Genomic DNA, 25,439 nt, shown 5'->3' on the forward strand with positions numbered 1-25,439 from the left:
TGTGTTTTGGGCAGCCTCATCACACTCGTGATTCATAGGCCACTTCTAATCATCTACAACTCAAGGATTGTTTTTCTACACACTATAAACAGACCAGGTCCATCCATCTGCTACGTAGGCATTTGACCTCATAGAAAAAGTCACTGCACTACAGAAGCATTGATCTACTTAATTCCCACATTCTTCCATCCACATTTCTAACTAAGATCCTGTTGCAATGGGATGTCAAACTCCTTAACAACAGAAGCCACAAAAGAGGTCTCCTCTCAAAAATGGACAAGGGAATCCTGGAATAATTATTGTGTATGAAAAGTCCACCAGTTTTCTTCTGATGTTGTAAATCTGATATTTATATGGTTAATCTGATATTACTATCAAGTTTGGCACAGAGCCATAGGTTCAGGACCTTTCTCTGATTCTACAAAGTGTAGAATCACACTGACGGATGCACCCCAAGAGTCTAACAATGACACATCAACAGTTGATGCTAAACAAAGTCTGGCAACTGCTGTTGCAGAGTTTGACTTTGAAAAGATGAGTCAGGGGACATATCTATCAATAACTATTAGCTTTGTTTACAAATGAAATCTAAAACCAGGAATCTACCAAAAAGCAAAGTAACTACCTTCCCAAGCTATACATTCAATTATTTTTTGAAAGCTGGCTGGTTCTGACAGCAGGATATTGACTAAGTTGGACCTTTGGATTGATTCAGCAGCACCCTTCTCCCCATGGCTTTCTGCCCAGGATTGTCTGCACAGCTCACAACTGAGTGAAAATCTGAAAGCTCCGAAATTAGCAATTGATCATGGAGAAGTGCTGACTTAGCTTCCCAAAAGCTTCACCGCTGTCAGCCTTTGCTGGCATATTTGCTGATGAAAATTGAGGAACTGGATTAAAGGTTTATTTTCTGTTGTTGTTCTTAGCTGTGAAGTCGTGTCCGACCCATCGTGACCCCATGGACAACGTTCCTCCAGGCCTTCCTGTCCTCTATTTTCTACCATGACAATTGTTTACTTTGATACCCCCAAGGTCCCAAAAAAGACAAGAAGTTAGGCAACTTCCCGGTTTGGTTTCTAAAGACCTTGACATCAATCCAGAAAAACAACCAATGACCATCAGGTTCTCTCAAGTCTACCGTGATAGATGTTTGGTTGGAATCATTTTTCCTCTGCAGATCTAAGAATTGCAGATATGCAGATCTAAGAATTACAACTATGCAGAATTAATAATTACAGATATGCAGATCAAAGAGAGCATCCTTCCCCCCTATTGTAACACACCATGTGACCACAAAGAAGAGGGTGTCAAACTATTCTCCAAAGCACCAGAGGGCAGGACAAGAAACAATGCTTGGAAACTGACCAAAGAGAGAAGCAACCTGGAATTAAGGAGAAACTTCCTGACAGTGAGGACAATTAACCTGTGGAACAACTTGCCTTCAGAAACCGTGGGCGCTCCATCACTGGAGGTTTTTAAGAAGAGACTGGACAGTCACTTGTCTGAGATGGTATAGGTTTTCCTGCTTGAGCAGGGGGCTGGACTAGAAGACCTCCAAGGTCCCTTCCAATTTCTATTCTATTCTATTCTATTCTATTCTATTCTATTCTATTCTATTCTATTCTATTCTATTCTATTCTATTCTATTCTATTGAAGGAGAACCGGAATTATCAACTTGAACTTGAAGAGGAGGAGAAGGAGGAGAAAGCAAGACAATATTAATTGTTCAGCATTTGACCCATCTTTGACAAGTAAGTAAAAAGCACTAAAAAGTCCAGGAGAGTGGAGTTGACAGGATTCTCCATGTAAGGCTTTAGGCCTCGAGAGCTACATGATGACTATCTGACAGCTTACATGAATCCAATGGCATCTTGTCTAATAGTGAATACAATGGACAAAGAATGCACCTGGATACCTGGCATTTCTTGAGAACAAAGGATAAAAATATCACTAATCTTCCACCCCACCCCCATTGCAAAATTGAGTAATATTCACTAACATTGCGTTGGATGTGTTCTTTCAATGTGAGCTTCTTTGTAAATAGGTATAAAGTAAGATGATAGAATTTTTCCTATCTGATAGCCAACTTAGTTCCTTGATAATTCTAAACCACAATGCCTGAATACATACATCAATTGATGCCAAGTCCTTATTCTTTTAACCAGATTTTTGAATAAGCCACAGTAGCCTGTTTTGCCCCAGAATGCTAAACCCGAAGGTCTCAATCAATGCATCGTATTACATTAAAGCAAAGTCTACTGTGTGTCCATCAGGCCAATGAGTCATTAGATTTTCCTCCATGTTCACCTGTTAATTTTTGCTTTTTGCAATGTACAAGGTACTGAACAAACCAATCTTTCTAACCTAGATTGGAGGGGAGAGAATTCAATTTTCATTCAATTATTTAAACATTGTTCCTGCAAGCACCAGATGGTGAAGATACCTCTGATTCGTATCACTTCAGACCACAGATGGACCTCTACTTATTGAAAGCATTCTTCCCATCCAAAAAAGTAATTTCAAAACTCCCTGAATATACGAAAGCAATTTCCATATTCTAATTTTCTGTCATTAAGACAATTTGGGGCTTATCTCTTTTGTTTCACCAGGGAGCAAAAAACCCAGGCACAGATACCTGATTTCAATTCCCACTGGTGACATTTTGATCCCCGAAGCACCACCTGGTCCAAGCTTTTGTCAACGGAAAGAGCTCCCATTCATTAATGCTCAACTAATTATCTAGCTTCCCTGAGATTATTATAACTTTGTTCAAATGATAATGGATTTCAGAAGGAATTTAACTTGGGCAATTATTCCAGCTAATCTGTGCTGCGCTGGGAGGACAAGCTTTTGGCCTAGTATTTCAAGAACTCGATTGTGCTTGCAACAAGAGTCTGTAAATAAGTAAATAAACACCAATGCTTCTGTTCAGCCCAAGAAAATGAGTTCAGCCTTCCTTAACATAATGTCCTCCAGAACTGAGAATTCTGAAAACTGTAGACTCAAAACATCTGGGGGATAAGAATTTGTGGAAGGTAAATCAAGGAGTATGAGAAGGTTTATACTCATCTTTTCTTCTCATCTCCTGAATTTTGATAGAAATGATCAATTTTCAGTTCAACCACCACCAACCCTCAGAATCATCTGGTCAGGCTTCCACGGAGCTGAGATTTTTGCAGTGGCCAGTTAAGATCGTCTATATGGAACCACCACCTTGATGTTGCTGGTCTCACAGAGGGAAAAAAGGTGCTCTCACTCGCCACAAAATCAGATACTCAATAATGGCATTGAGTCTCTTCCTATACTATACTCCATGGTGAGGAGATTTAAAGGGTCTCACATGGAAATCACTGAGTCAGCAACCATTCCATTAAAAAGGCCATTTGAGTTTCACCCACAGCCTCCTTCAAAGCCAACAGTGAAGATAACAACAACAAAGTTTCTGTACTCCGCATTACAGATGGCAACTTGTTGGCTAGGTGGAGGAAGAATTAAAATCTAGAGTGCAAGGTAGGTTTTTTTTACTGACAGAACCTGTGCTAGAAAGCTCTGACAATATCATTTCCTCTGCAACCTATATTCCAGAAGCGGCTTTACCCTCCAGTCACTCGTTGGGTGAAGTAGACTTGAGATTAGATCATCGTAGGTTCTGATCTATACATGAAGACTGAGAAAGAGATCTAGTCAGACAACAGCAGTAACCAAAGCCTCAATCTTCTGCAGAGCTCAGGGCTTCAAAATTATAAACACTGCATTTTTCCTAATAAATAGTTCTTGCTTTCAGTCACAGCAAACAAATTGCTTCTACAACTGTAGAGGATGGGAGAAATTGTTCATCTAGGCACACCTAAGTATCTGAACATGACCAAACAACACTAGGGAGCATTGTCTATGAAGATTCTCTGTCATCCAGGTCATGCTTGTCCCAAAGGTGCTTTTTCCAGAAAACACTGCAGATGACAGGAGCCATTTGCACTTCAGTTTGAGATATAGAGAACACAGGCTCATCCCCAACAGCCTGTGCCTGTCTTCAACCATGAAGGGAACCAGGGCAGAAAACATCCTGTAGCCAAGAAGGTTTCACACCCATTTGCACTACTCAGGTGACCTCGAGGACACAGGTAAACCTCCAAGTGCTCTCAATGGCTCTCTAATAGAATGCAAATGACCAACTGTCTACAAGGCATATAAATCCTTCCATTCCCCACCATCCAGTCAGAGCTGAAGAAGCTTCTTGAATGGGAAGTGTAATGTCTTCAAAGACAAAACAAGAAAGTTTAGTTGCCTCCTGAAAAAGCACCTTTGGGACATTAGGAACCACTGCATTCCACCAAGTCAATCAGGACACCAGGGAACTGGGAGTGTAACGCAAGTTGCAAACTCACCAAACTGAAAGCCAGCATTAGCAATCTTCAGCAGCTTGTAGGAATTGATCACAAGCTGAACATCAGTAAAAAACCACAGCTCTAAATTTCTTCCTCCAGAGGGGGCCAAATCCTTAAAAAAACTAGGAACTAACCACAACATCTGAATACTGCATCTTCAAAGGGTGTGTGTGCGCGCGCACACACACACACACACACACACACATGTAGAGAAGAATGATGATCTATTAAGGATGGATCAGAAAGCAGAGAGAGCTTATGAGTTAGGGTTTTGGCAGCCCTTCTAGTTTGATCATTTTCTGGGGCTGAAAAAGATAGGCTAGTTGTTAGGCCACAAAATGTCGTAGGAAACTTGCCTTTGGTCTAGACCACAGGTCGGCAACCTGCGGCTCCGGAGCCGCATGCGGCTCTTTGAGCCGTCTCTTGCGGCTCCCAGCCGCCCGGTGCGCGCGCACCTCTTCCAACGGGCAGTGGTGCGTGCGCACCTCTCCAAATGGAGAGTGGCACCACCCGTTTGGAGAGGTGCACGCGCACCTCCCCGAATGGGCAGAGGTGCGCGCGCACCTCCCCAAACCTTTGGAGAGGTGCGCGCGTACCTCCGCGCGAATGGGCAGCGGTGCCGCTCTTTCAGGAAGCTGCCGCGGCCCGTCTTGTGAAGCTGCCGAAAGCGGCAGCTTAGCAGACGGGCCGCGGCAGCTTCCTCAAAGAGCGGCGCCCCTGCCCATTCCGAGAGGTGCGCGCGCACCTCTCCGAACGACCGGAGTTGCGCGCGCACCTCCCCAAACCTTTGGGGAGGTGCGCGCGTACCTCCGCGCGAACGGGCAGCGGTGCCGCTCTTTGAGGAAGCTGCCGCTTTCGGCAGCTTCCTCAAAGAGCGGCGCCGCTGCCCCTTCGCATGGAGGTACGCGCGCACCTCCGGTCGTTCGGAGAGGTGCGCGCGCACCTCTCGGAATGGGCAGGGGCGCCTCTCTTTTTGAGGAAGCTGCCACGGCCCGTCTGCGAAGCTGCCGAAAGCGGCAGCTTCGAAGACGGGCCGCGGCAGCTTCCTCAAAGAGCGGCACCGCTGCCCATTCGCGCGGAGGTACGCGCGCACCTCCGGTCGTTCGGAGAGGTGCGCGCGCACCTCTCGGAATGGGCAGGGGCGCCGCTCTTTGAGGAAGCTGCCACGGGCCCGTCTGCAAAGCTGCCGAAAGCGGCAGCTTTGCAGACGGGCCGTCGCCGTCGGGCAACCGGGAACCGGTTCCATCTCATTTTTTAAAAAATGGCAGCCGCGTGCGTCCGCACATGCGCAACAAACCTTTTTGCGCATGCGCGTGCATGGACACACGCACGCGGCTCCCTCTTTTTTTAATTTGTGATGGAACTGGTTCCCAGTGGCTCTTTTTCTTTTTTAGGTTGCCGACCCCTGGTCTAGACAATTGTAAGCTGAAACACAACCAACAGCATTCAACTTTGCAACCCAATCAGAAATGTCTGTACACATAATTAACTTAAACCCCATCCAAACTAACCCCCTGAAAACTGGAAAACCTTCAAGAGTCCTAAAATTCCAACATTACTAATACTACTACTAATAATAATAATAAAAGGACAGGCAAAACTGACATATGACACAGAAATGGGTGTCACTTATCCAAATAAGACCCCCTATTGTTTTCACAAAAGTAGTACAGAACATAATTTTATTATTATTATCATAATCATCATTATTATTCTTAGACCTGATCACATTGACTCTCAAATAAATCTATACATTTCATCAGCAGTTTCTGTTTGGTATATTGGTTCTCTCTCTTTTTTTTTTAAATTATACTGAATGATTAATGCACCTTTGTGACCAGGAAAACAAATCAGGCATATTTAAATACATTATGAGGAGTACATAATTTTCCCCTATTTAGTATACAAAGTACTTCATAAATATGAATTATATTACAAAAATAATTTCTGAGACGCTCACACAGCAAGCAAATTTTTGAAAATTTGGACAACCTTGGGGGGTTGACAGGAGTTTCACGAGGGCGGGAGTAGGTTTGTCTTAAACATCAAGTATTTTTCTTCCAGTCCTTGTTGCCACTTGGGTTTCATCTGAATCAACTTTATGCAGATTTCTGGTGTGTGTTAGATGGTCAGAATTGCTTTTGTGTGGATGCAATGAACGGTAATTTTTTTTTTAAAAAAAAAAAGATTTCTGCACAATTTTTAACATTATAAATCCAGTGTTTTCAAGATGCAGACGGTAAAGGTAACCAATTTTACACGTAACTATCGAAGGTTCTTTCATTTGCATGCTTCTGTGGTTTGTAAAATCTCTTGCAATCGCTAAAACAGGGCTGCTGATCCACCCTTTTGTCTAGGGTTGAAACTGATTTCAGTTCCTTTAGCAATTTTAATCCACGTGAACTTCACCAGCACACGGACCAGCTTCTTCTCGCTTCCCATTTTCTCTCTCTTTCTGTCATTAGTTTCTCTCTATCTCTCGCTTCTTGTGCATTTGTTTAAACAAATCACAAGGACATGAAAGTTTTGCAGTTAGGGTAGAAAATATATATTCCTCTTGAGGTTAATTTCAGTGTAATATGTGTATAAAGCAACACCTTGGCAATAGAGTCTTTGCAGTTTTCCCTACCGTTTCCCCACAGGGCAGAGTTTTAAGAAATAAAATCTATTTGGAGCTATAATTTTATCACACACCCCTGGATTTCCTGCCTGTATGCCTATCGGGAGAGTATCATATTTGGAAATGAAAAGTCAACAAAAGGCACTTGCATCATTAAATAAAAGTCCTCTGTAGGAAATCAGATTGCATGGCCTAGATTTTATTCAAAGCCGTTTGCTCTTCGAGGACTTGCAGATAATCTGGGGAGCCCTGAAGTTTAGCTTTTAGTTCAAAATATTCACTTTTCCTTTGCTCCACCACAATTTTACTGTGATTTCCTCCTATTAAGGATTTATTTTTTCGGTCCGGCTGTTTCTCCGGATAGCGTATCTCGAAGCCGCTGATCCCTATACTGTTGTACTCCTTTTTGTTTTCCAGAAAATTCTGAATAAAGAGATTGGAATCCCGCCCTGGTAACAATTCATCCAGTTCGTCAATGGTACTCAGTCTTTTTCGGATATCCGTGTGCAGCAGATCTTTCTCTTTCTCACTGTTGTTCCTCAAGATGACTTTCTGGCTCGCCGGCTCGGCAAACATGAAACCCGTCTCGGCCTCTTTTAAGCCACACGAATGTCTTTTGCTCATGTGCTCAATGGTTTGGGGGATGAAGGCTTCGGCCCCCAATGTGTCCTTTTTCTGGCCGGCATGATCATGCTTCCGTAACTGGAGCTGCATTGAACTGCATTCGGGATTGCCCAGACCTTCGTGTTTGGAAGGCTTCTTGTTGCGACGGAGAACAAAGACCAGAAGGCAGAAGGCCACGAAGACTGTCAGAATGAGGACCACCAAGATGCTCAAGATGAGGATGGACAGGGGGACTGGACCCCCAGGAGGACTGCGGACAGGGCCCAAAGGGGTTGTAAAAGTCAGCACAGGCACGGGGCTGGTGAAGAAAGACGACTTGAGTAGTTTGGGACACAGGATCTCATTTTTGAGAGACTTCAGTTCGATCTTGGCAAACTGCACGGGGGTCTCACACTTTAACTCCTTCACCACAATGCCCTCGTTGAGTTTTTCCAACCACAGCTTCAGGGCCACCAAGTCGCAGGTGCAATCCCAGGGGTTCCCTTCCAGGTCGATTTGGGTCAAGGTTTTCAGGTGGTCTAGCACGCCACTCACCGGCAAGTACATGAAATGGTTGTTGCGCAGATTCAGCCGAGCGAGCGGAGCCCGGGAGAAAATGTAAGCCGGCAAACTTCGCAGCAAGTTGTTGTTTAAGTAGAGGAGCTGCAGGTTGGGCATCAGGTCAAATGTGCCTGCTAAAATCTCTTTGATGACATTGTATTCCAAGTAGAGGTACTGAAGATTGTGCAGCCCAGCAAACATTTCGGGACTCAGCCGCTCAATCTGATTGCCGTTCAGATACAATCTCCGTAAATTGGTCAGGTTGTGGAAAACCTCCCCTTTGATGGCCACAATCTGATTGCTGCCCAGATGGAGTAAATCCAGCCCTTCAAAGTCGACAAAGTCAGACACCTCCACATTCTTAATGTAATTGCCATTAACGTGCAACTTCTTGGCATTCAGAGGCTTAGGGACCAGCTCGGACAGGGAATGGATGTTTTTCTCTTGGCAATTGATGCTTAATCCCAAGTCTGAAGGGTGGGTTTTGCAAACGCAGGGGTGTGGACAAGGGGTCAGAGGGGGCACCCTGGTCTGAAAAGACACAATTTGACTGAGATTGCGGCTGGAGAAGGGCTTCCCGGCCACAATGCCCGAGATTTTAGATGGGTTGGTTGTTTTGGGAGGCCTAGTGACCAACCGGTGCATCATGGTTTGTGTTGGGTGACCGTTGGGGGTGCTGAAGCTGGGCTCCAGCTGGGAAGGGGGCAGGATGCGGACGTCAAAATCGCTCCCCGTCCCCATAGAGCAGAGTTCTTGTTTGTTGGTCTCTTTCAAAAGCCTCCCGTAGAGATCGCTGGGGGTCTCACAAATGGCTTCTCCGATGTAGATATTGTAGGGCATGTTCTCCAGCCAGGCCTTCAAAGGCAGAAGGTCACAGGTGCAATTCCACGGGTTGTCCTCCAGTTGCAATTCCACAATGCGCCCGATGTGCTCCAGAACGCCAATGTAGGGCAGTTTCTGGATACGATTCCCCCGGATATCCAAATGGGTCAGAGACGCAAACCGGAAAATATTATCAGGTAGGAGAGAAATCAGGTTGTCATTAAGAATGAGGACTTTGAGCTTGTGGAGTTTATTAAAGGCTCCCCGCTCGATATATTTGATTAAATTGTAGTCCGCTTGGAGATACTCCAAGTTCTCAATGCCAAGGAAAGTGTCAGCTCGGAGGACCTTTAATTCATTGTTGTTCAAGTGCAACTGCTTTAATGCGCTGAGACCCATAAATGCTCCTCCTTCAATGTTCTGTAGCTTATTATTTCCCAGCTGCAGAGACACCGCATGGCTAAAATTAAGGAAAGTGTTTGGATACAGGATAATCAGCAGGTTATTCTGAAAGTTGAGGTGATAGAAATTAGACCAAGGGGGCTTCAGCTGGTTAGGTCTGTAAACAGCTACCTTTTCACAGTTGACATAAAGGACATTCTCCACCGACACACAGGAACAGACATTGCAAATTTCCACCGAGGCATCTGTTTCTGGATCTGTGGAGGAAGCTGGGCTGGACAACACCAGAAAAAGCCAGAGGAGCATCTTTCTCGGGTCACTGATCAAGCCTACTGTTCCTGAACAGAGATGGAAAGTCTAAAGAAACAAAAACAAAACCACAAAGAACATAGGTTTTAGTGACCAACGTTCTGGAATGGAAGGAATAACTGATAAGACAATTAAGACAATAATAAAGTTATTAATCCAGGGGACTGGAGGCTACAACATATAAAGAACGGTTGCTGGAATTGGGTATGTCTAGTTTAATGAAAAGAAGGACGAGGGGTGACAGGATAGCAGCCTTCCAATATTTGAAGGGGGTCAAGCTGTTCTCCAAAGCACCAGAAATCAGGACAAGAAGCAACTGGTGGAAACTAATCAAGGAAAGGAGCCACCTGGAATTAAGGAGAAATTTCTCGACAGTTAGAAGAATTAATCAGTGGAACTGCTTGTCTCCAGAAGTTGTGGATGCTCCACCACTGGAAGTTTTGTTTTGGTTTTTTTTTGTCTGAAATGGTATAGGGTTTCCTGCCTGAACAAGGGGTTGGACTAGAAGTCCTCCAAGGTCCCTTCCAACTCAGGAATTCTATTCTATTACGTGTAGGTAACCTCTACAGTTAGATTCAGTGTATAAGAGCCTGGAGTGGGGGGGGGAGAGTTCATCATTCAATAATTCAACATTATTTTATTATTATGCACACATGAAGCTGCTGACTGCAAGAAACAAGAAGGGGGTTAGACAATTCATATAGGGAATAGATGAACTCTGCATTTAAAATTGGAACTCTCGTTTTTTGCTTCTTTTCCTTTTTTTTGGTTTTGTTTTGGGTCTCTCCACCTCTTTTTCTTCTGCCGCCACATTCTCTCTTCATTTCTCTCTCTCTCTCTCTCTCTCTCTCTCTCTCTCTCTCTCTCTCTCTCTCTCTCTCTCTCTCTCTCTCTCTCTCTCTCTCTCTTTCTGACACACATGCATAATGCACAACTCCCAATGCAAAGCCTCTGCTTTGGGGAGGGCACGCAAAGCCGAATAACATTACAAACCTCCCCCCCAATGGCATTTATCTCCCCCCACCACCACCTTTTTTTCTTTCCCTTTCAAGGTATGCTTAGCATTCCAAAGCGGGCCCTCCCGCTTTGCATGGACCCTGAAAGATTTTGATCACGTCCTTGGAAGCAACACACAATCCATTCCAAAGTCAAGAGAAGGGGGGCAGGGAGAGAGATTCCCATTGGAAGAGGGAAGGAAGATAGGGATGGAGGCTGAACACACAGGAGCCCACTCTTGTATGTGATGAATGATAAATACGTGATCAATTCGATTGATTAAGGAATTCTAAGCCAGCCATTGATGCATGCCTGATACTCTTTAATATTGAGGGGAGGAGAGTAAAAATGGTGCAGTGTGGGAAGAGAATAGATCCCCATTTCAATTGCAGCATCCATGATTTGATGGGGATCAAATGATCAGAACGGCACACACACATTGGTAGGGAGAACATGAAGTCATACCTCATTAGAGTGATGTCATTGAAACTGTCCTGGAACTTTTTCCATGCACAACTTACATAATCTGATCCAAAGACAGATGGCCCTTATCCACATCTACTTAAAAGAAATAGGCTGCCCTTAATTTGCACATCTTGGCCTGACCCAGGAGCTTTTCCAAACCACTGGGACCAAAAGTCAAATTAGAATATTTTTGGTATTTTATTTCTAGAATATTTCTGGAATACTGGTGAGAGAGAGAGAGAGAGAGAGAGAGAGAGAGAGAGAGAGAGAGAGAGAAGGAAAGAAAGAAAGAAAGAAAGAAAGAAAGAAAGAAAGAAAGAAAGAAAGAAAGAAAAAAGAGAGAGAAGGAAAGAGAGAGGAAAAGGGAGAGGGGAGGGGGAGAAAGGGAGAGATGCATGTGTAAGAGAGAATCTGTGAATAAGAACAATAGGAATATTGTGGAAAAATAACAACTGTGCCCAAGAATAAAATAATAAAAATCACATTTCTAAGAGGGGGTGGTGTAAGGAAGGATACGAAGATGAAAGAGGGACAAAATCAAAGAGGAAAAAGTGGGCTGCAAGGGAAGGCCAAGGAGAGTTTGAAAGAGGTTTGGAGGAAGATTCAGGAGACCCCTGAAGTGTCCATGTGGCACAGAAGAAAGAAAGAAGGAAGGAAGGAATAAGGTGGACCAGAAGGGGGGAAAAAAAACCACCAGGTTGGAACTGGATAGATCCCAATGAAGAAACCAGCAGAGGGGAACAAACAACCAGAGGCAGGAGTAGAGGTCAAAATGGGGTGTGTGTGTGTTGGGGGGGGAAGGCTGAAGATGGGATGGAAAGGAGGGAGGGAGGGAGGGAGGGAGGGAGGGAGGGAAGGAAGGAAGGAAGGAAGGAAGGAAGGATTTGGATTTGGATTTAGCATGGAGACCACAGAGAGATGAAGAATGGTCCTCGCCGGCCAAAATGAGGATGGTGCGTGAACATCGGTCAGGAAAAAAAGAGAGCTCTGGAGCCATAACCGCTTTGCAACTGGGAGATCATCTGGGACGGGAGAGCCTGGAGGAGAAGGGGAGGAGAGAGCTTCGGATAGTTCACCCTCCAGCCCACCTCCCCAAGCCCGAAGGCCGCGGGGCTGGCTTCTCCCTACCTCATCCCGGGGAGATCCCGGGCGATGTGGGGAGAGGGGGGGGGCCGCGGGTGGCCTCCACCGCAGTGCTTCGCCGCGGATGCCGCAGCCTCGCTCTTCTCGGATCGCCAGGCTCCGGTGGCGGCGGGGAGGAGGGGGCAGATCCCGGGGAAGGCGGCGGCGGCGGGGGGGGAGACCGCTGGAAACGGAGAGCGCGGGGTGGGATGGAGGTTCCTGTCATGTTTCCTTCCTTCCTTCCCTCCCTCCCTCTCCTTCCTTCTCTCTTCTTTCCTTGCTTCCTTCGGGAGCCGGCCCAGCCGGCGAAAGATCCGGAGCATCGGCCGGCGCCTTTTGTAGCAAAGGAGAAGGAGGAGGCATCCGAGGCGCCCCCTCCCCAAAAATCCAGCATCTCCTTTTCACGTGGATCTCCAGAGGAAAAGGGGAGGGGGACGGAGAGCCCTCGGCAAAGGAGGGATTCATCCCACGCACATTCCCTCCCTCTCTCTCTCCCCCCCCAAAGCATGCAGCTCTCCCCGCAGGAGCGAAGCGCAGCCCCCCCCCCCACTCCTTCCTCCTCCTCCCCCCCATCTCCAACGTCGTAGCCTCCCCACTTCCACTTGGCAGGACAGTTCCAAATCGGCGCTACTTGCAACCCTTCCCCATTCCTTCCCCCCCCCCCAGCCTCCCTCCCTCCTCCCGGCCCGCAGTTTCTGGGGTGCCTCCTAAGCGTGCAAGGAAGTTGTGCAGCCTCGCTCGCTCCCCCTTGACACACTCGTTCACACTCAGGCACACGCCGCCCCCTCCCTCCCGGACGGGCGCCGCAGAGGAACCGGAGCCCACCGGGGGAGAAGCGCCCCCTCGCTTGCCCCCCCCATCAACCCCCCCCCCCCGCAAACACACACTCCCAACCCCGGGAGCCCTGCGCAAAGCAGAATGGTGGGGACGCGGCTCTTGCCTCCTAGACGCGGATCCCGAAGAGCTTGAATTACGCTCTCCGCGCCGAGCGGGCAGCATCCGTCCGCCGTTCTTCGCGGATGGCCGGGAAAGAGAAGCTGGCCAAAGGCTGACGGCGCTGGGCTAAGCTACTTACCAGTTCCCCGGCCCGCGCAGGCAAGGAAGACCGCGCGTTCACACGACCCGCGCAGTGGCCCCGGGCGACACGCATGCGCTCCTCCTCCTCTTCCTCCTCTTCCTCCTCCTCCTCCTCCACCACCACCGCCACCGCCGCCGCCACCGCCACCACCTCCCGCGCTCTGGCACGCGCGCGCCGGCCGGCAGCGCGTCCACGCGAGGGATGCTCCGCGCTGGGCTCCCGGTTCCCACGGCCAAGGCGGGCGGAGATGCTCCGGCGCGCGCGCCTGGTTTGTGCCTCCATAGGGCGCCAAGGCCGAAGCTTGCCCCCGCTCAGACTTGCAGCCTTCCTCGCTCTCCCCCAGCCCGAAACGCGGTTCTTATTCCTCCGTGCGCGCGCCCCAAAGAGCCGGCGGATTGTTTGAGAGAGGGGAGGCTTGGAAACACCCGACACGCGTCCCTGCGCCTCCCGCTCGCCGCTTCCTTTCTCCGCGCGGTCCCGGCCCGCGTGCGGCCGTCGCTGTAGCCTCGCCGGTTCTCCGGTTGAGTTTCTTGCGAAATAGCAGAAGCGCGGGAGGGCGGTGGGGGGGGGGGAGAGAGAGAGACAGCGCCGTCAAAAGCCCCCACCAGCTGGATTAAGCCTAGCCAGCTTGGCGAACCGTTGGGAAGCCTAACAGGTCATTTTGGAGGTAGTCAGGTCGCAGGAAGAAGGGATGTGGGGAAAGGAAAGGAAAGGCAAAGGAAAGAAAGGGAAGGGAAGGAGATAGAGAAGGAAAAGAAGAGATAGAGAAGGAAAGGAAAGGAAAGGAAAGGAAAGGAAAGGAAAGGAAAGGAAATAGAGAAAGGAAAGGAGAGGAGAGGAGAGGAGAGGAGAGGAGAGGAAAGGAAAGGAAAGGAAAGGAAAGGAAAGGAAAGGAAAGGAAAGGAAAGGAAATAGAGAAAGGAAAGGAGAGGAAAGGAAAGGAAAGGAAAGGAAATAGAGAAAGGAAAGGAGAGGAAAGGAAAGGAGAGGAGAGGAGAGGAGAGGAAAGGAAAGGAAAGGAAAGGAAAGGAAAGGAAAGGAAAGGAAAGGAAAGGAAAGGAAAGGAAAGGAAAGGAGAGGAGAGGAGAGGAGAGGAGAGGAGAGGAAAGGAAAGGAAAGGAAATAGAGAAAGGAAAGGAGAGGAAAGGAAAGGAGAGGAGAGGAGAGGAGAGGAAAGGAAAGGAAAGGAAAGGAAAGGAAAGGAAAGGAAATAGAGAAAGGAAAGGAGAGGAAAGGAGAGGAGAGGAGAGGAGAGGAGAGGAGAGGAGAGGAAAGGAAAGGAAAGGAAAGGAAAGGAGAGGAAAGGAGAGGAGAGGAGAGGAGAGGAGAGGAGAGGAGAGGAGAGGAAAGGAAAGGAAAGGAAAGGAGAGGAGAGGAGAGGAGAGGAAAGGAAAGGAAAGGAGAGGAGAGGAGAGGAAAGGAAAGGAAAGGAAAGGAAAGGAAAGGAAATAGAGAAAGGAAAGGAGAGGAAAGGAGAGGAGAGGAGAGGAGAGGAGAGGAGAGGAAAGGAAAGGAGAGGAGAGGAGAGGAAAGGAAAGGAAAGGAGAGGAGAGGAGAGGAGAGGAGAGGAAAGGAAAGGAAAGGAAAGGAAAGGAAAGGAAAGGAAAGGAAAGGGGATCCAATGCACAGCTATTCCAGGTGGGGACAGGGCAACTGACCTAGGTGACTAATCCCGATCTTTCCCCAGAGATCATATTTTCCGATTGTGAGTCTTCTGGGTCCTTGCATGGTGGCATCTCCCTGGCAGGGGAAGAAAGGGGGGGAACAATGGAATTAAGGGGAGAGTGAGAGGCGGAGAAGGCAAACAAAAACCTCCCTCGTCCCTCCTCCCTCCACCATCCTCCAAAAATGAACTCCCATTGCAGCATCCCCCAAGCAGGAAGACCAATGCCTGGACCACTTACTCCCCTCTTTTATTTCCTTTCCCTTTCCCCCAAGGTTCATTGGTCAGATCTTCTCTCCTTTCCCTTTTAAAGAAGGAAGGGTCTCTCCATTCAAGGTAAGTTTTTCCCTCTGCGCCTGCTACTCAGTTGACAGCTGGGTTTATGAGCAACCACAGAACTTCTTTATCTTTAATGGTGTTTGCTTCCCCCCCCCACCCTTTAATGCAAGTTGGAATCAGCTCATTAAGAAGCTCTCTTATTCTCATTCCCCCATTAGCTCTCCTTGGCATAAGGATTTAAAGAGGCAAGGGATATCTCTGCCCAAGTAATGGGGCACAGTTTTCCCTGAGGAAGAACAATAAACAAGTGCAGATAAGGGAAGGATCCAATATGTAAATATACTTTTAATCCAGGCAAGGGAGCAATTGAGAATATACATGCCTTCTCAAAAGCGAGGCGATGTTTCTTTAAGATTCCATGTTCCAAGAAACTCTTTATTCTAGCAACTTTGTGTGTGTGTGTGTGTGTGTGTGTGTGTGTGTGATAAAAAATTATAACCTGGTAGTTTCAGTGCTCCTCTGATGCAGCAAATCAAATTTGCACATTGGTGCAAACTTGCAATTGCTCTTTGGTGAAAAACACAGCAGCAGCCAAGATACCAGGAGCAACCCAAAGTCTGCTTAACCCAGCTGGTTTTGCTTCTCTGGGAAAGTTTGCAAACTTTGGAAGGAAACAACACTGGTCTTGCTGCTTTCCAGAGTTCAGGAAAAAAAATATTTTCCCCACTGAATGTAGATTTGAGTTGCATCAGGACCAATCCTTGTTCTCTTGCCTCTTTTTCTGGGATGCTCTCCCACTCTGGTTTCCAGACCTGAGATCTCCTACACCTTCCACATCCTTGCCAGCTTTCAGGAACAGAGAAAATAGATCACGTCTCAGAGTAGAGAGATTTTCTTCTCTATTTTCATGGCCAACAGATGCTGTCCTTCTGAATGTGGAGAGAGAAAGAGAGAGAGAGAGAGAGAGAGAGAGAGAGAGAGAGAGAGAGAGAGAGAGAGAGAGAGAGAGAGAGAGAGAGAGAGAGAGAGAGAGAGAGAGAGGTTTTGACCTGCTGCAACAGAAATCACAGCATCTGATGTTGATGGTGTCGATCTGCTGTCAGCAGAAAGCCTGGAACATTTGTGGTGAGTTTTGAAGCTTAGGTGATACCATGATTGGTTTGTTAGTGTTTCTGATTGGGCATCCTTATCATAACATAATAATATGATTTAGGATTCCAACTCTGCCCGACCTTTGGGCTGGGGTCTGATATGGCAATGAAGAAGGTGTTTGGTTTCAAGGCAGACTGGATCCGAGTCTCTTTTCTTTGGATTGTACCTGATCTAAGTTCTCTTAAGTGTCAGGTCACAAAGAACCCTTGTGGATGATTACAATTTCAGGTGAATTCACAGGAGGAATCACCACTGATTGTATTAGGGAGCTTCCAAGCAAATCCAACATTCCATTAGTGGAATGTTGACAAGGAAGGAAAGTCATTTTCAAATATTTTTATATTCTTATTCTTTTTTAAAAATGCACAAAGCTGAGACAGTCTCTTCTTGAATACATTGGTTGCTATCTAATACAAACAAATAATTGCCACAAAGTCTCTTTTTAAATAGAGAATGGTAGTTAGCAGAACCCTTGCTTGGTTTGAACACAATGCCAGGCTGATCCCTAACCATTCTAAGAAAAGCTTGGAAAATCTCTTGATTCCATTTTTGGACTGTGGAATTAGCCAGTTAATCTGGCCATACTGAGCTAATAGTGAGACTTCTACCTTCTTAGTTTAACAGTTATAAAACCTTCCCCCTTCTCAAAGTCAGGTCTTTTAGAAAGATCTAACCACATCTTTCCATCTAATACCTGATGCAGCTTCTGCTAAAAATTGGAACATTCCCAAATTCCATCCAAATTAGCAGGGGGTTGGACTAGAAGACCTCCAAGGTCCCTTCCAACTCTATTATTCTGTATTCTGTATCTTAAACTCAGCGGCCCTTTTATCACCAACCACCAACAGTCCTGATACTGGATAAAACTTTAATCTTCTGCTAAAAATTGGAGCATTCCCCAATTCCATCAACTTAGCAATGAACCTGAGCTGATTCCACCAATGCATTGATTCATTGATTCATTCATGTACACACACACAAACAGAAGGACTGTTGACATGTTCATCCTACCTTCAAATGTTGTGGGTGCTCCATCAGTGGAGGTTTTTTTAGAAGAGATTGGACAGCCACTTGTCTGAAATGGTATAGGATATCCTGCTTGAGCAGAGGTTGGACTAGAAGACCTCCAAGGTCCCTCTCCATTCTATTATTCTGTACCTTACACTCAATGGCCGCTTCAGCACCAATCACCAACAGTCCTGAGTTCAGCCGAGTGACAGGATGTTTTCTCTCTGGCCTAGCTTTTAGAAGAGCTATCCAACCCATAGTGTAACTTGAATGACCGCCCAGGGATTGAGCAGTTTAGACAAAACTCAGAAGTTACCAGATGAATCCGACAACCTCCATGGCAAAAAGTTTAACAAGGTGGGGATTTCTAATTTCTGCCCGACTGCAGGCGTGGTGGTGGTTCCCCAAAGTTCAAAAAGAAGTGCGGCCATTGGTTGGATGGCCAAATGAGTTGTTTTCAAGCCCTAAGGCAGGGAGGGGTAGGAAACCTTGGCTCTTTTATGACTCATGGACTTCAAATCCCAGAATTCCTGAGCCAGCCATGCTGGCTCAGGAATTCTGGGAGTTGAAGTCCATGAGTCATAAAAGAGCCAAGGTTGCTTACCCTGCCCTAAGGGAACTGTAAGTCTTTCCTATGTAGTCTTTCCTATGTAGCCTCTTGCCTACAGAGGCTCAGCTGGCCAGTTAGAGCAAGGATGGATGGCTGAAGGAAGCAAATCTTTTGCTCAGGAAAAAGGCTGGGTAGAAGCTCTCTGCATGGGCAACCATTTAAAGGGCTGATGTGAGGGGAAGCAGCATGAGGCTGTAAATATTCGGGAGCCTGAGCTCCGGCAACTGAGCACTGTGCTAAATAAAGCAGAAGAAATGTTGTCCAATCTGTGGTGCTCTGCATGATTCTGATTATTTCCAGCCAGCTTCCTCCACTTTCTGCAGAAGGCTTCTGGAAGTGATAGCGAGTTACCTATCAGAAAGCTGGCAAGGTAAAGAAGCAACCAAGAACATGCTCCTCATTCCAGACATTCAATATGTGTGCCTTCCATGGCAGTCATTATTCACGGCAAATTGTTCCACAGAAGAGAGAGGTGACAATTCTCTTGTGCTCCTTTCCAGGACTCTTTACTGGCAGAAACACCAAACCAAGACGAGAAACAATGGATGGAAACTAACCAAGGAGAGAAGCAACCTAGAACTAAGGAGGAATTTCCTAAAGGAGAGAGCAATCAACCTATGGAATAGCTTGCTGTCAGAAGTTGTGATTGCTTCATCACTGGAGGCTTTTAAGAAGAGACTGGACAGCCATTTGTCTGAAATGGTATAGGGTTGCCTTCTCGAGCAGGGGGTTGACTAGAAGACCTCCAAGGTCCCTTCCAGATTCTATTCTATTCTGTTCTGTTCTATTCTGTTTATTCCCTCTTCTCTTCTCTTCTCTTCTCTTCTCTTCTCTTCTCTTCTCTTCTCTTCTCTTCTCTTCTCTTCTATTCTATTCTATTCTATTCTATTCTATTCTATTCTATTCTATAGAAAGCAAGATGCGTTTCCCTCTGCATTGCGTGAATTGAGTGATGGTGATGCTGTGGCTTAGCTGTTGGACTTGTGTTGGAGCATTGACATCTGTGGAGGACTGGCCAAGAAGGTGGATGTGCAGACGTCCTACCTCTTTTGTAGATGCCAATGCACATACAAAAGGGTTAGGTCTCGTAGAAGAATACCATGTCTACCACCTTGCCTATTGTAGCAAGCCTCCTCAGATGCTAGAAGGTTTGGAAGACCCAGATTGAGGTCCAGTCTTGGCTAGGGAAGGGCTTCCTCATGGAAAAAATGGGAAGTGGAAGAATTGTGCGTATGTCCTTGAGATTCTAGAGGACAGTTTGCATAGATGGGATGAATGAATTTGATTGCTATCCTAAATAAAAAAAAAACAAACTCCAGCAGCCTCCACCATATTTGAAGGCAGTGAACACAAGCTTGCACATGGTGTTCAACTCTGAAGAATAGGAAAACAGCCAGAAGAATTTAGACAGAACCCCACATTTCCCATTCTACTCCTCAATATCCATCATCTAACATTGTAATTTCATGTAGCTACCATGTCCTTTACCTCTCCCCAAAAGCACAAGAGTTCTTCTGATATTTTAATCCATTTAATTTTAATCCCTCCCAATGCACTCAGGGCATCTATCCACGCAGAGCTATTATGAAGGCCTTGCCAACAGAAAGTCTCAAATTAAATTCCTGATTCCCACCCCCACCCCACCCCCCCAAGAAAGGATGCAAAAACCTTTGCTCACAACCCTGGAGAAATGCAGCGAAGACTGTGGTTGCGCTTGCTGGATTGTGGTTTCCGAATGACGTGAAACTGTGTGAGTCCGTCTCCCGCTCTTCATTAATTCCGTCTGAGGACTGATATGTTCCTCTGATAAACTGCAGGCAGAAGATACCGGGAGCTCTGAACGTCTCCACTGCCTTTAATCAGAATTCATGTTACAGGGATAACATTCACAGGAAAAAGACAATTAAGATAACTGCCTAGGCTGCTTGGTCACATTCAGCTTTAATAGTTTCTTCTCATGCTTTTGCGTCTGGGTATTCTGTCTAATATTATCCAGGTTCATATTCTCAATTGGTTCCAATCGTGCTCTTTTGATCAAATACCTCTTTCGTTCTTTGAGTGCTTTGTGAAGATTTCTTTAGGGTAAGGATGGCCAACCATGGCAACTTTAAGACCAGCCAACTTCAACTCCCAGAATTCCCAGCCAGCTACTCACCTAGGAGATTTAGTCATCTGCTATGGCTCAGATTTGAGTCCATGATGGGCAAACATTTGTGAATCTATTTGAAAGACAATCAGAATCCTTCTTGGGACTGCGCAAAATGTTCAGGACAGGACTTCCCCCCCCACTCTTAAATAAAGGTGTCCAACCTGAATTCACTTGGGTGAATTCCCCAGTCCACTAAGATGAGTGGACGTCAAATCCCAGAATTCCCCAGCCATGGACTAACATCTGGGATGTTAATTTAGACTTTGGCTAGAAGCTCCAGTGTGACTGATACAGAAAGAAGGATTGACTTTCTTCGCAATTGGTTTTGTTGGCGATCTCATCGCAGGTCCCAATTGAAGGAACCCAACAAATTAATCCAACTAATCCAATCCGGGTAATCCAGCAAATTAATCAAGATTTCCTCCATGCATTCTCTTGGCTCTTCAGAAAACGCCATTGGGAGTGAAAGGAGATTTGGCTTCTCACCATCCTTAGGCTGAGTGGAATCAGAGCGTAAGTTAAAAAAAAAAGTCTGTGCAGATATTAACCATTTCATTCATTCATTCATTCATTCATTCATTCATTCATTCATTCATTCATTCACTCACTCACTCACTCACTCATTCATTCATTCATTCATTCATTCATTCACTCACTCACTCATTCATTCATTCATTCATTCATTCATTCATTTCTTGAGCCATCAAAATTCTGGATAGACTGTGCACACCATCTGGATTCTCCTCTTTTCTTTCTTTTCTCTATTCTTCTGGTTCAGGCAGAGAGATGTTACTGGGCAGAACAGGCCTGTAAATTTCAAAATCAGCTTTCAGCCACCAGTACTGTAGATCAACGGTGCCTTACTCTTACATACATCATAATTTCCACCTTAAATATTTGCACATGATGTGCTGTAATCGTGACAGTTTTTTTTCTTGTGTTCACATCAGGGTGATTCTGTTGTCAAGGAAGAAAAAAATTGAAACCTTTGGATTTTGGTTAGAGAAAATGAAAAAGTTGATTTGTTTGCTTGGCTTTTTTGTAGGTCAAAACAAGCAGACTTCCTGCTCTGTTTTACTCTGAAAATCTGTTCTCATTTGACAGTGGTGCCTTCTAATTGAGCCTTATAGATGACACAAGGCTTCAGTTGCCATCTTTTTTTTATTTGTTTACCTAGATCTGTTTCAAAAATTCTGTTGGTGTGTTCCTCTCTTTCTCTTTCACTCCTTGGTAAAATTAGACCCAAATTAAAGAAAACAGCCTTCACAAAACTTTCATTTGGATTAGAGCAATTACTAATGTTCCAACGTTGCTGTCCTTTTTTAATGGAGCAGAAAAATGCAGATAGAATTGTAAGTATTGACAGTAGGGTGGAAGATAGAATAGAAGAAGGTAGGGTAGTAGAAGAAGAGAGATTTGTAACTATTGATGGTAGGGTAGAAGAAGGTAAGGTAGAAGAAGATAGAATTGTAATTATTGATGATAGGGTATACATGGAAGTCAACAGATAACCATAGTTCTCAAGAGACAGCATGTCCCACAGAGAGCATCAACTCCCTAGTATATTTCTACAGACTACAAACCAGCATGTTTGGAAAACATGTCAAAGAAAAGTGATTTTGAGGTCTACAGACTATTAAAATCACCCTTCCTTGACGACCTACAGGACTTCTCATTCTCAGCTATGTATCCTGGTATGTCATGGGTAAGAATGAGTCTGGAAGACCAAATAGCTGGTAAGCACCGGGTCAAATAAATTTGATTTAAATCTGTTCAGAAAGCAAGGAGCTGGAAGAAACAACTCTTTAAATTAAAGAGGAAACAGTGCTTAGAGATTCCCGACAGTTCAATCTTGGTCATTCTTTGCTGCTAAGTATACATGGAATGGATTTATCAAATTCATGGATTCCATCTGTCTATCCATCCAAAGAACCAACCAACCAACCAACCAACCAACCATCCAATATAGACTGGCACCCATCTCATATAGTTAAAAGAGAACTGGTTGAATCCCACCACTGTCCTGGTGCCATGTTCTTCTGCCATGTTGAAGCAGGGGGAAAAAACCACACACACACACACAAAATAACAGGGCAGTCCCTTAAAGAGCCTAGTTTTCTTTTCATGGAAAAAATACTTCTATTAAGAAAAACAAAACTATGAAAAAAATTACAGCCTTGCTCACACGGGGAGAACATATCTCAGTCCAACTGGCTTCATCGCCTTCCAACTGAGGTTCTTAACAATTTTCTCTCTCCTGTCACATTAAAAGTGATAATTAGTTAGCAATTGCTGGCGAAATTAAGAGGCCACAAACTTTTGGGGCCTTAAATTAGGCCCGACATTTCAGGATGCTGTTTAAAGGCATCTCTGGATCCAGATTCAAAAAGGAAGATTGATATTCCAACCACGAAATTAGGTTGCCAGATTTTAAGTCTAATGTTTCTCAGCTGTGGTTTAGTGTATACATAACTCTCTAGAAGCTTCCCCCCCCTCTCTCTCCCTCCCTCTCTCCATCAACCAAATATTTTTCTGCATCCAGTTATCAAGCAAAACCCTTGAGTATCCAACAGGGAAATAAGCAAAATTCTGAGCTAACCATTTGGGATTCTGTTGGCAGTGGAGAGAGCAAAACTGAATCCTATTAATGTTTATCCTCTCTCAGGTTATATTTAATTGAATTTTTTTTTTAAAAAAATTATTATTATTTCCAAGGCTGCATTTGCAATACTGCTTAATTCACAGACATACACTTCTAAGGTGGGATGTATCTCTAGCGAATGGCCCCCAGAAGAAATTACAAAACAAGGAAACACCATAGCAAGTGTGTCTGTCTTAATGTAGCCACGGGGTTTTGGCCCATCCAAATGAAGGTCCTTGCATTAAGGCAAGCCTTAGCGTTCAGATTAAACATCTGTCAGACTAAATCTCAGAGCCTCTATGTGAAAAACTAACTCTTTATTTAACAGAATAACAGAGTTGGAAGGGACCTTGTAGGTCTTCTAGTCCAGGCCCCAGCTGAAGCAAGAAATCCTATACCATTTCACACAAGTCTCTTCTTGAAAGCCTCCAGTGTTGGAGCACCCACAACTTCTGGAGGAAAGTCCTTCTATGGTTAATTGTTCTCACTGTCGAGAAATTTCTCCTTTGTTCTAGGTTGCTTCTCTCCTTGATTAATTTCCATCCATTGTTTCTTGTCCTGCCCTCTGGTGCTTTGGAGAAGAGCTTGATTTCACCTACTTGTTTTTTTTAAAAAAAATGTAAATGGATGTCTTCTAGATATTATGCACCATGAAGTGTTCATGATGGATATCTGTAACGTTTCACCAAAGCTGTAAGGCTGCACAACTGCCTTTGGGTTAAAGGCAGAGAAAGAGCAACTTGGGACTCCAAATGGTAACACTTTTAATGTAAATTGTGGGGAAGTCAGCATTGTTCCTCACTCTTTTTCATCCCATGGAGAGGTCAACGGTCCTTGAAACCAGACACTCAATAATATCCCTGGAAGTAAGAACCTATAGGTGAAGACAATTGTTCAGGATTTGAGATGATCAGGTGAATTAACGCTTTTCATGTTGAATGTTACAAATAATCAGTTGTAATCATTAAGCCATGTGGATTTGGCATTTTTGTCCACCTATCAAAGCCCTTTGCATGGACTCAACCACCCATCTAAGACCCCAGGTCTTCAAGTCCATCTGAAGATCCACCAAGATTAAGGTTAAATAAGGTCAGTCTAATCTCTGGGGGTTATAATGTTCTAAAGAATGGGCATCTCAACAGAAAAGGTTGCCATCCTGGGCCCCATTAGACGATACTCCCTAATGAACAGGACTCAGAACAGTCCTTTTTTGTTGGATATGGCAGCTTGGGTAGATGCTAGTAGGGAGAGATAGTTCTGTAGGACTCAAGCCATAAAATTCAGAGAATGGGATCAGTATTGGACTGTCTTTGAGAACAACGGACAAACTAAGAACCAAGGTGTGTTTATGCAGTCTGGGCACGTGTGTGCATTTAATAAGTGCTAAGAAAAAGAGACTTGGATGTTCCTAAGTTTATCAAAGTTTTTAAAAAGGTCCGGTCTGGAGTAAGCTTAGACTTAGAGTAATATATACGTATATATACTGCATGTTTTCCATCTCTGGTCAGTTTGAGAAGTATGATATACTTTTTAACCACCAGGTGGTGATAACTTTGCCACATCTGTACCAAAACCTCTATAATCATTAGAAGAATGTGGAAGCAGAGCCTTACAGATACTTGGGGGGTTCAGAGGAGCACAGCAGCTTTTGAGAAAGACCTAAGAGAAAGAGAAATTTGGTTTTATAGCCTTAAACGTTGCAATATCTTTTACGGTTCTCTGCTGGCTGCATCAAATTTGATTTCTGTTGCATTTTGTCACAACTATTAGAAGTCCAGGTAGGCATTTTGGATCTGGGCTGGGTAGCAATCAGAGCAGCCTCCCCTATCACTTCTTCTTTTGCAAACCAGAATCCTTGGCGACATAGACAGTATTTGCCCCTCAGGGGAGAGACCTTCCTTCCTTCCTTCCTTCCTTCCTTCCTTCCTTCCTTCCTTCCTTCCTTCCTTCTTTCCTTCCTTCCTTCCTTTCTTTCTTTCTTTCTTTCTTTCTTTCTTTCTTTCTTTCTTTCTTTCTTTCTTTCTTTCTTTCTTTCTTTCTTTCTTTCTTTCTTTCTTCTTATTTTTTGCAATTCCTGTGCAAAATGCCACATAAATTATCTCAAGAGGAGATTAGTCATCTCTTCAACTTCTTCAATGTTTTGTTTTGTTTTCTCCTTGGAAAAATGAAGGAGTTTTGGTGGTGGCTGTTCAAGATTAATATTTTGCTGTAAATTGATTGCATCAGAAACTCGTTAAGAAAGCCAAGCTCTTGTAACCCCCTTTGTCCATATAAGCTGCATTATAGCTGTGGGCTTGATTGAAATCCCAGCCATTCAACTCATGAGTTGACCACAAAAACTTTAATTTCCTGCAGTTTCCCCATGAAGAACAGCTGTCTGGAGTGTATGTAGATGATCTCACCATGTCTCCTTATCCAGAAAGTCTGCATTGGCTAGAATTCACTTCTCTGGCTGACAATCTCCATTCTTCAGGGACATCTAGTCCACCATAAATCCTCACCTGGAAGCTGATTCAGACCTAGATATGGGAAGGATGCAAATATATGTGGATCACAAGCTAGATATGCTGCCA

General features: G+C 45.0%; 1 protein-coding gene across 1 annotated transcript; it reads right to left on the reverse strand.

The window, feature by feature from the left end:
• Nucleotides 1–7,198: 7,198 nt before the first annotated feature.
• On the reverse strand, nt 7,199–13,436 carry SLITRK4 (SLIT and NTRK like family member 4; the record flags this gene model as incomplete). The annotated part of the gene is made up of 2 exons (XM_081336450.1): nt 7,199–9,751; nt 13,362–13,436. The coding sequence occupies 2 exons, from the start codon at nt 13,434–13,436 to the stop codon at nt 7,199–7,201; spliced, it is 2,628 nt and encodes an 875-aa protein (XP_081192576.1).
• Nucleotides 13,437–25,439: the final 12,003 nt, after the last annotated feature.

This window comes from Vipera berus (genome assembly GCF_964194415.1).
Source record: "Vipera berus genome assembly, chromosome: 11".
NCBI lineage: Eukaryota > Metazoa > Chordata > Lepidosauria > Squamata > Viperidae > Vipera > Vipera berus.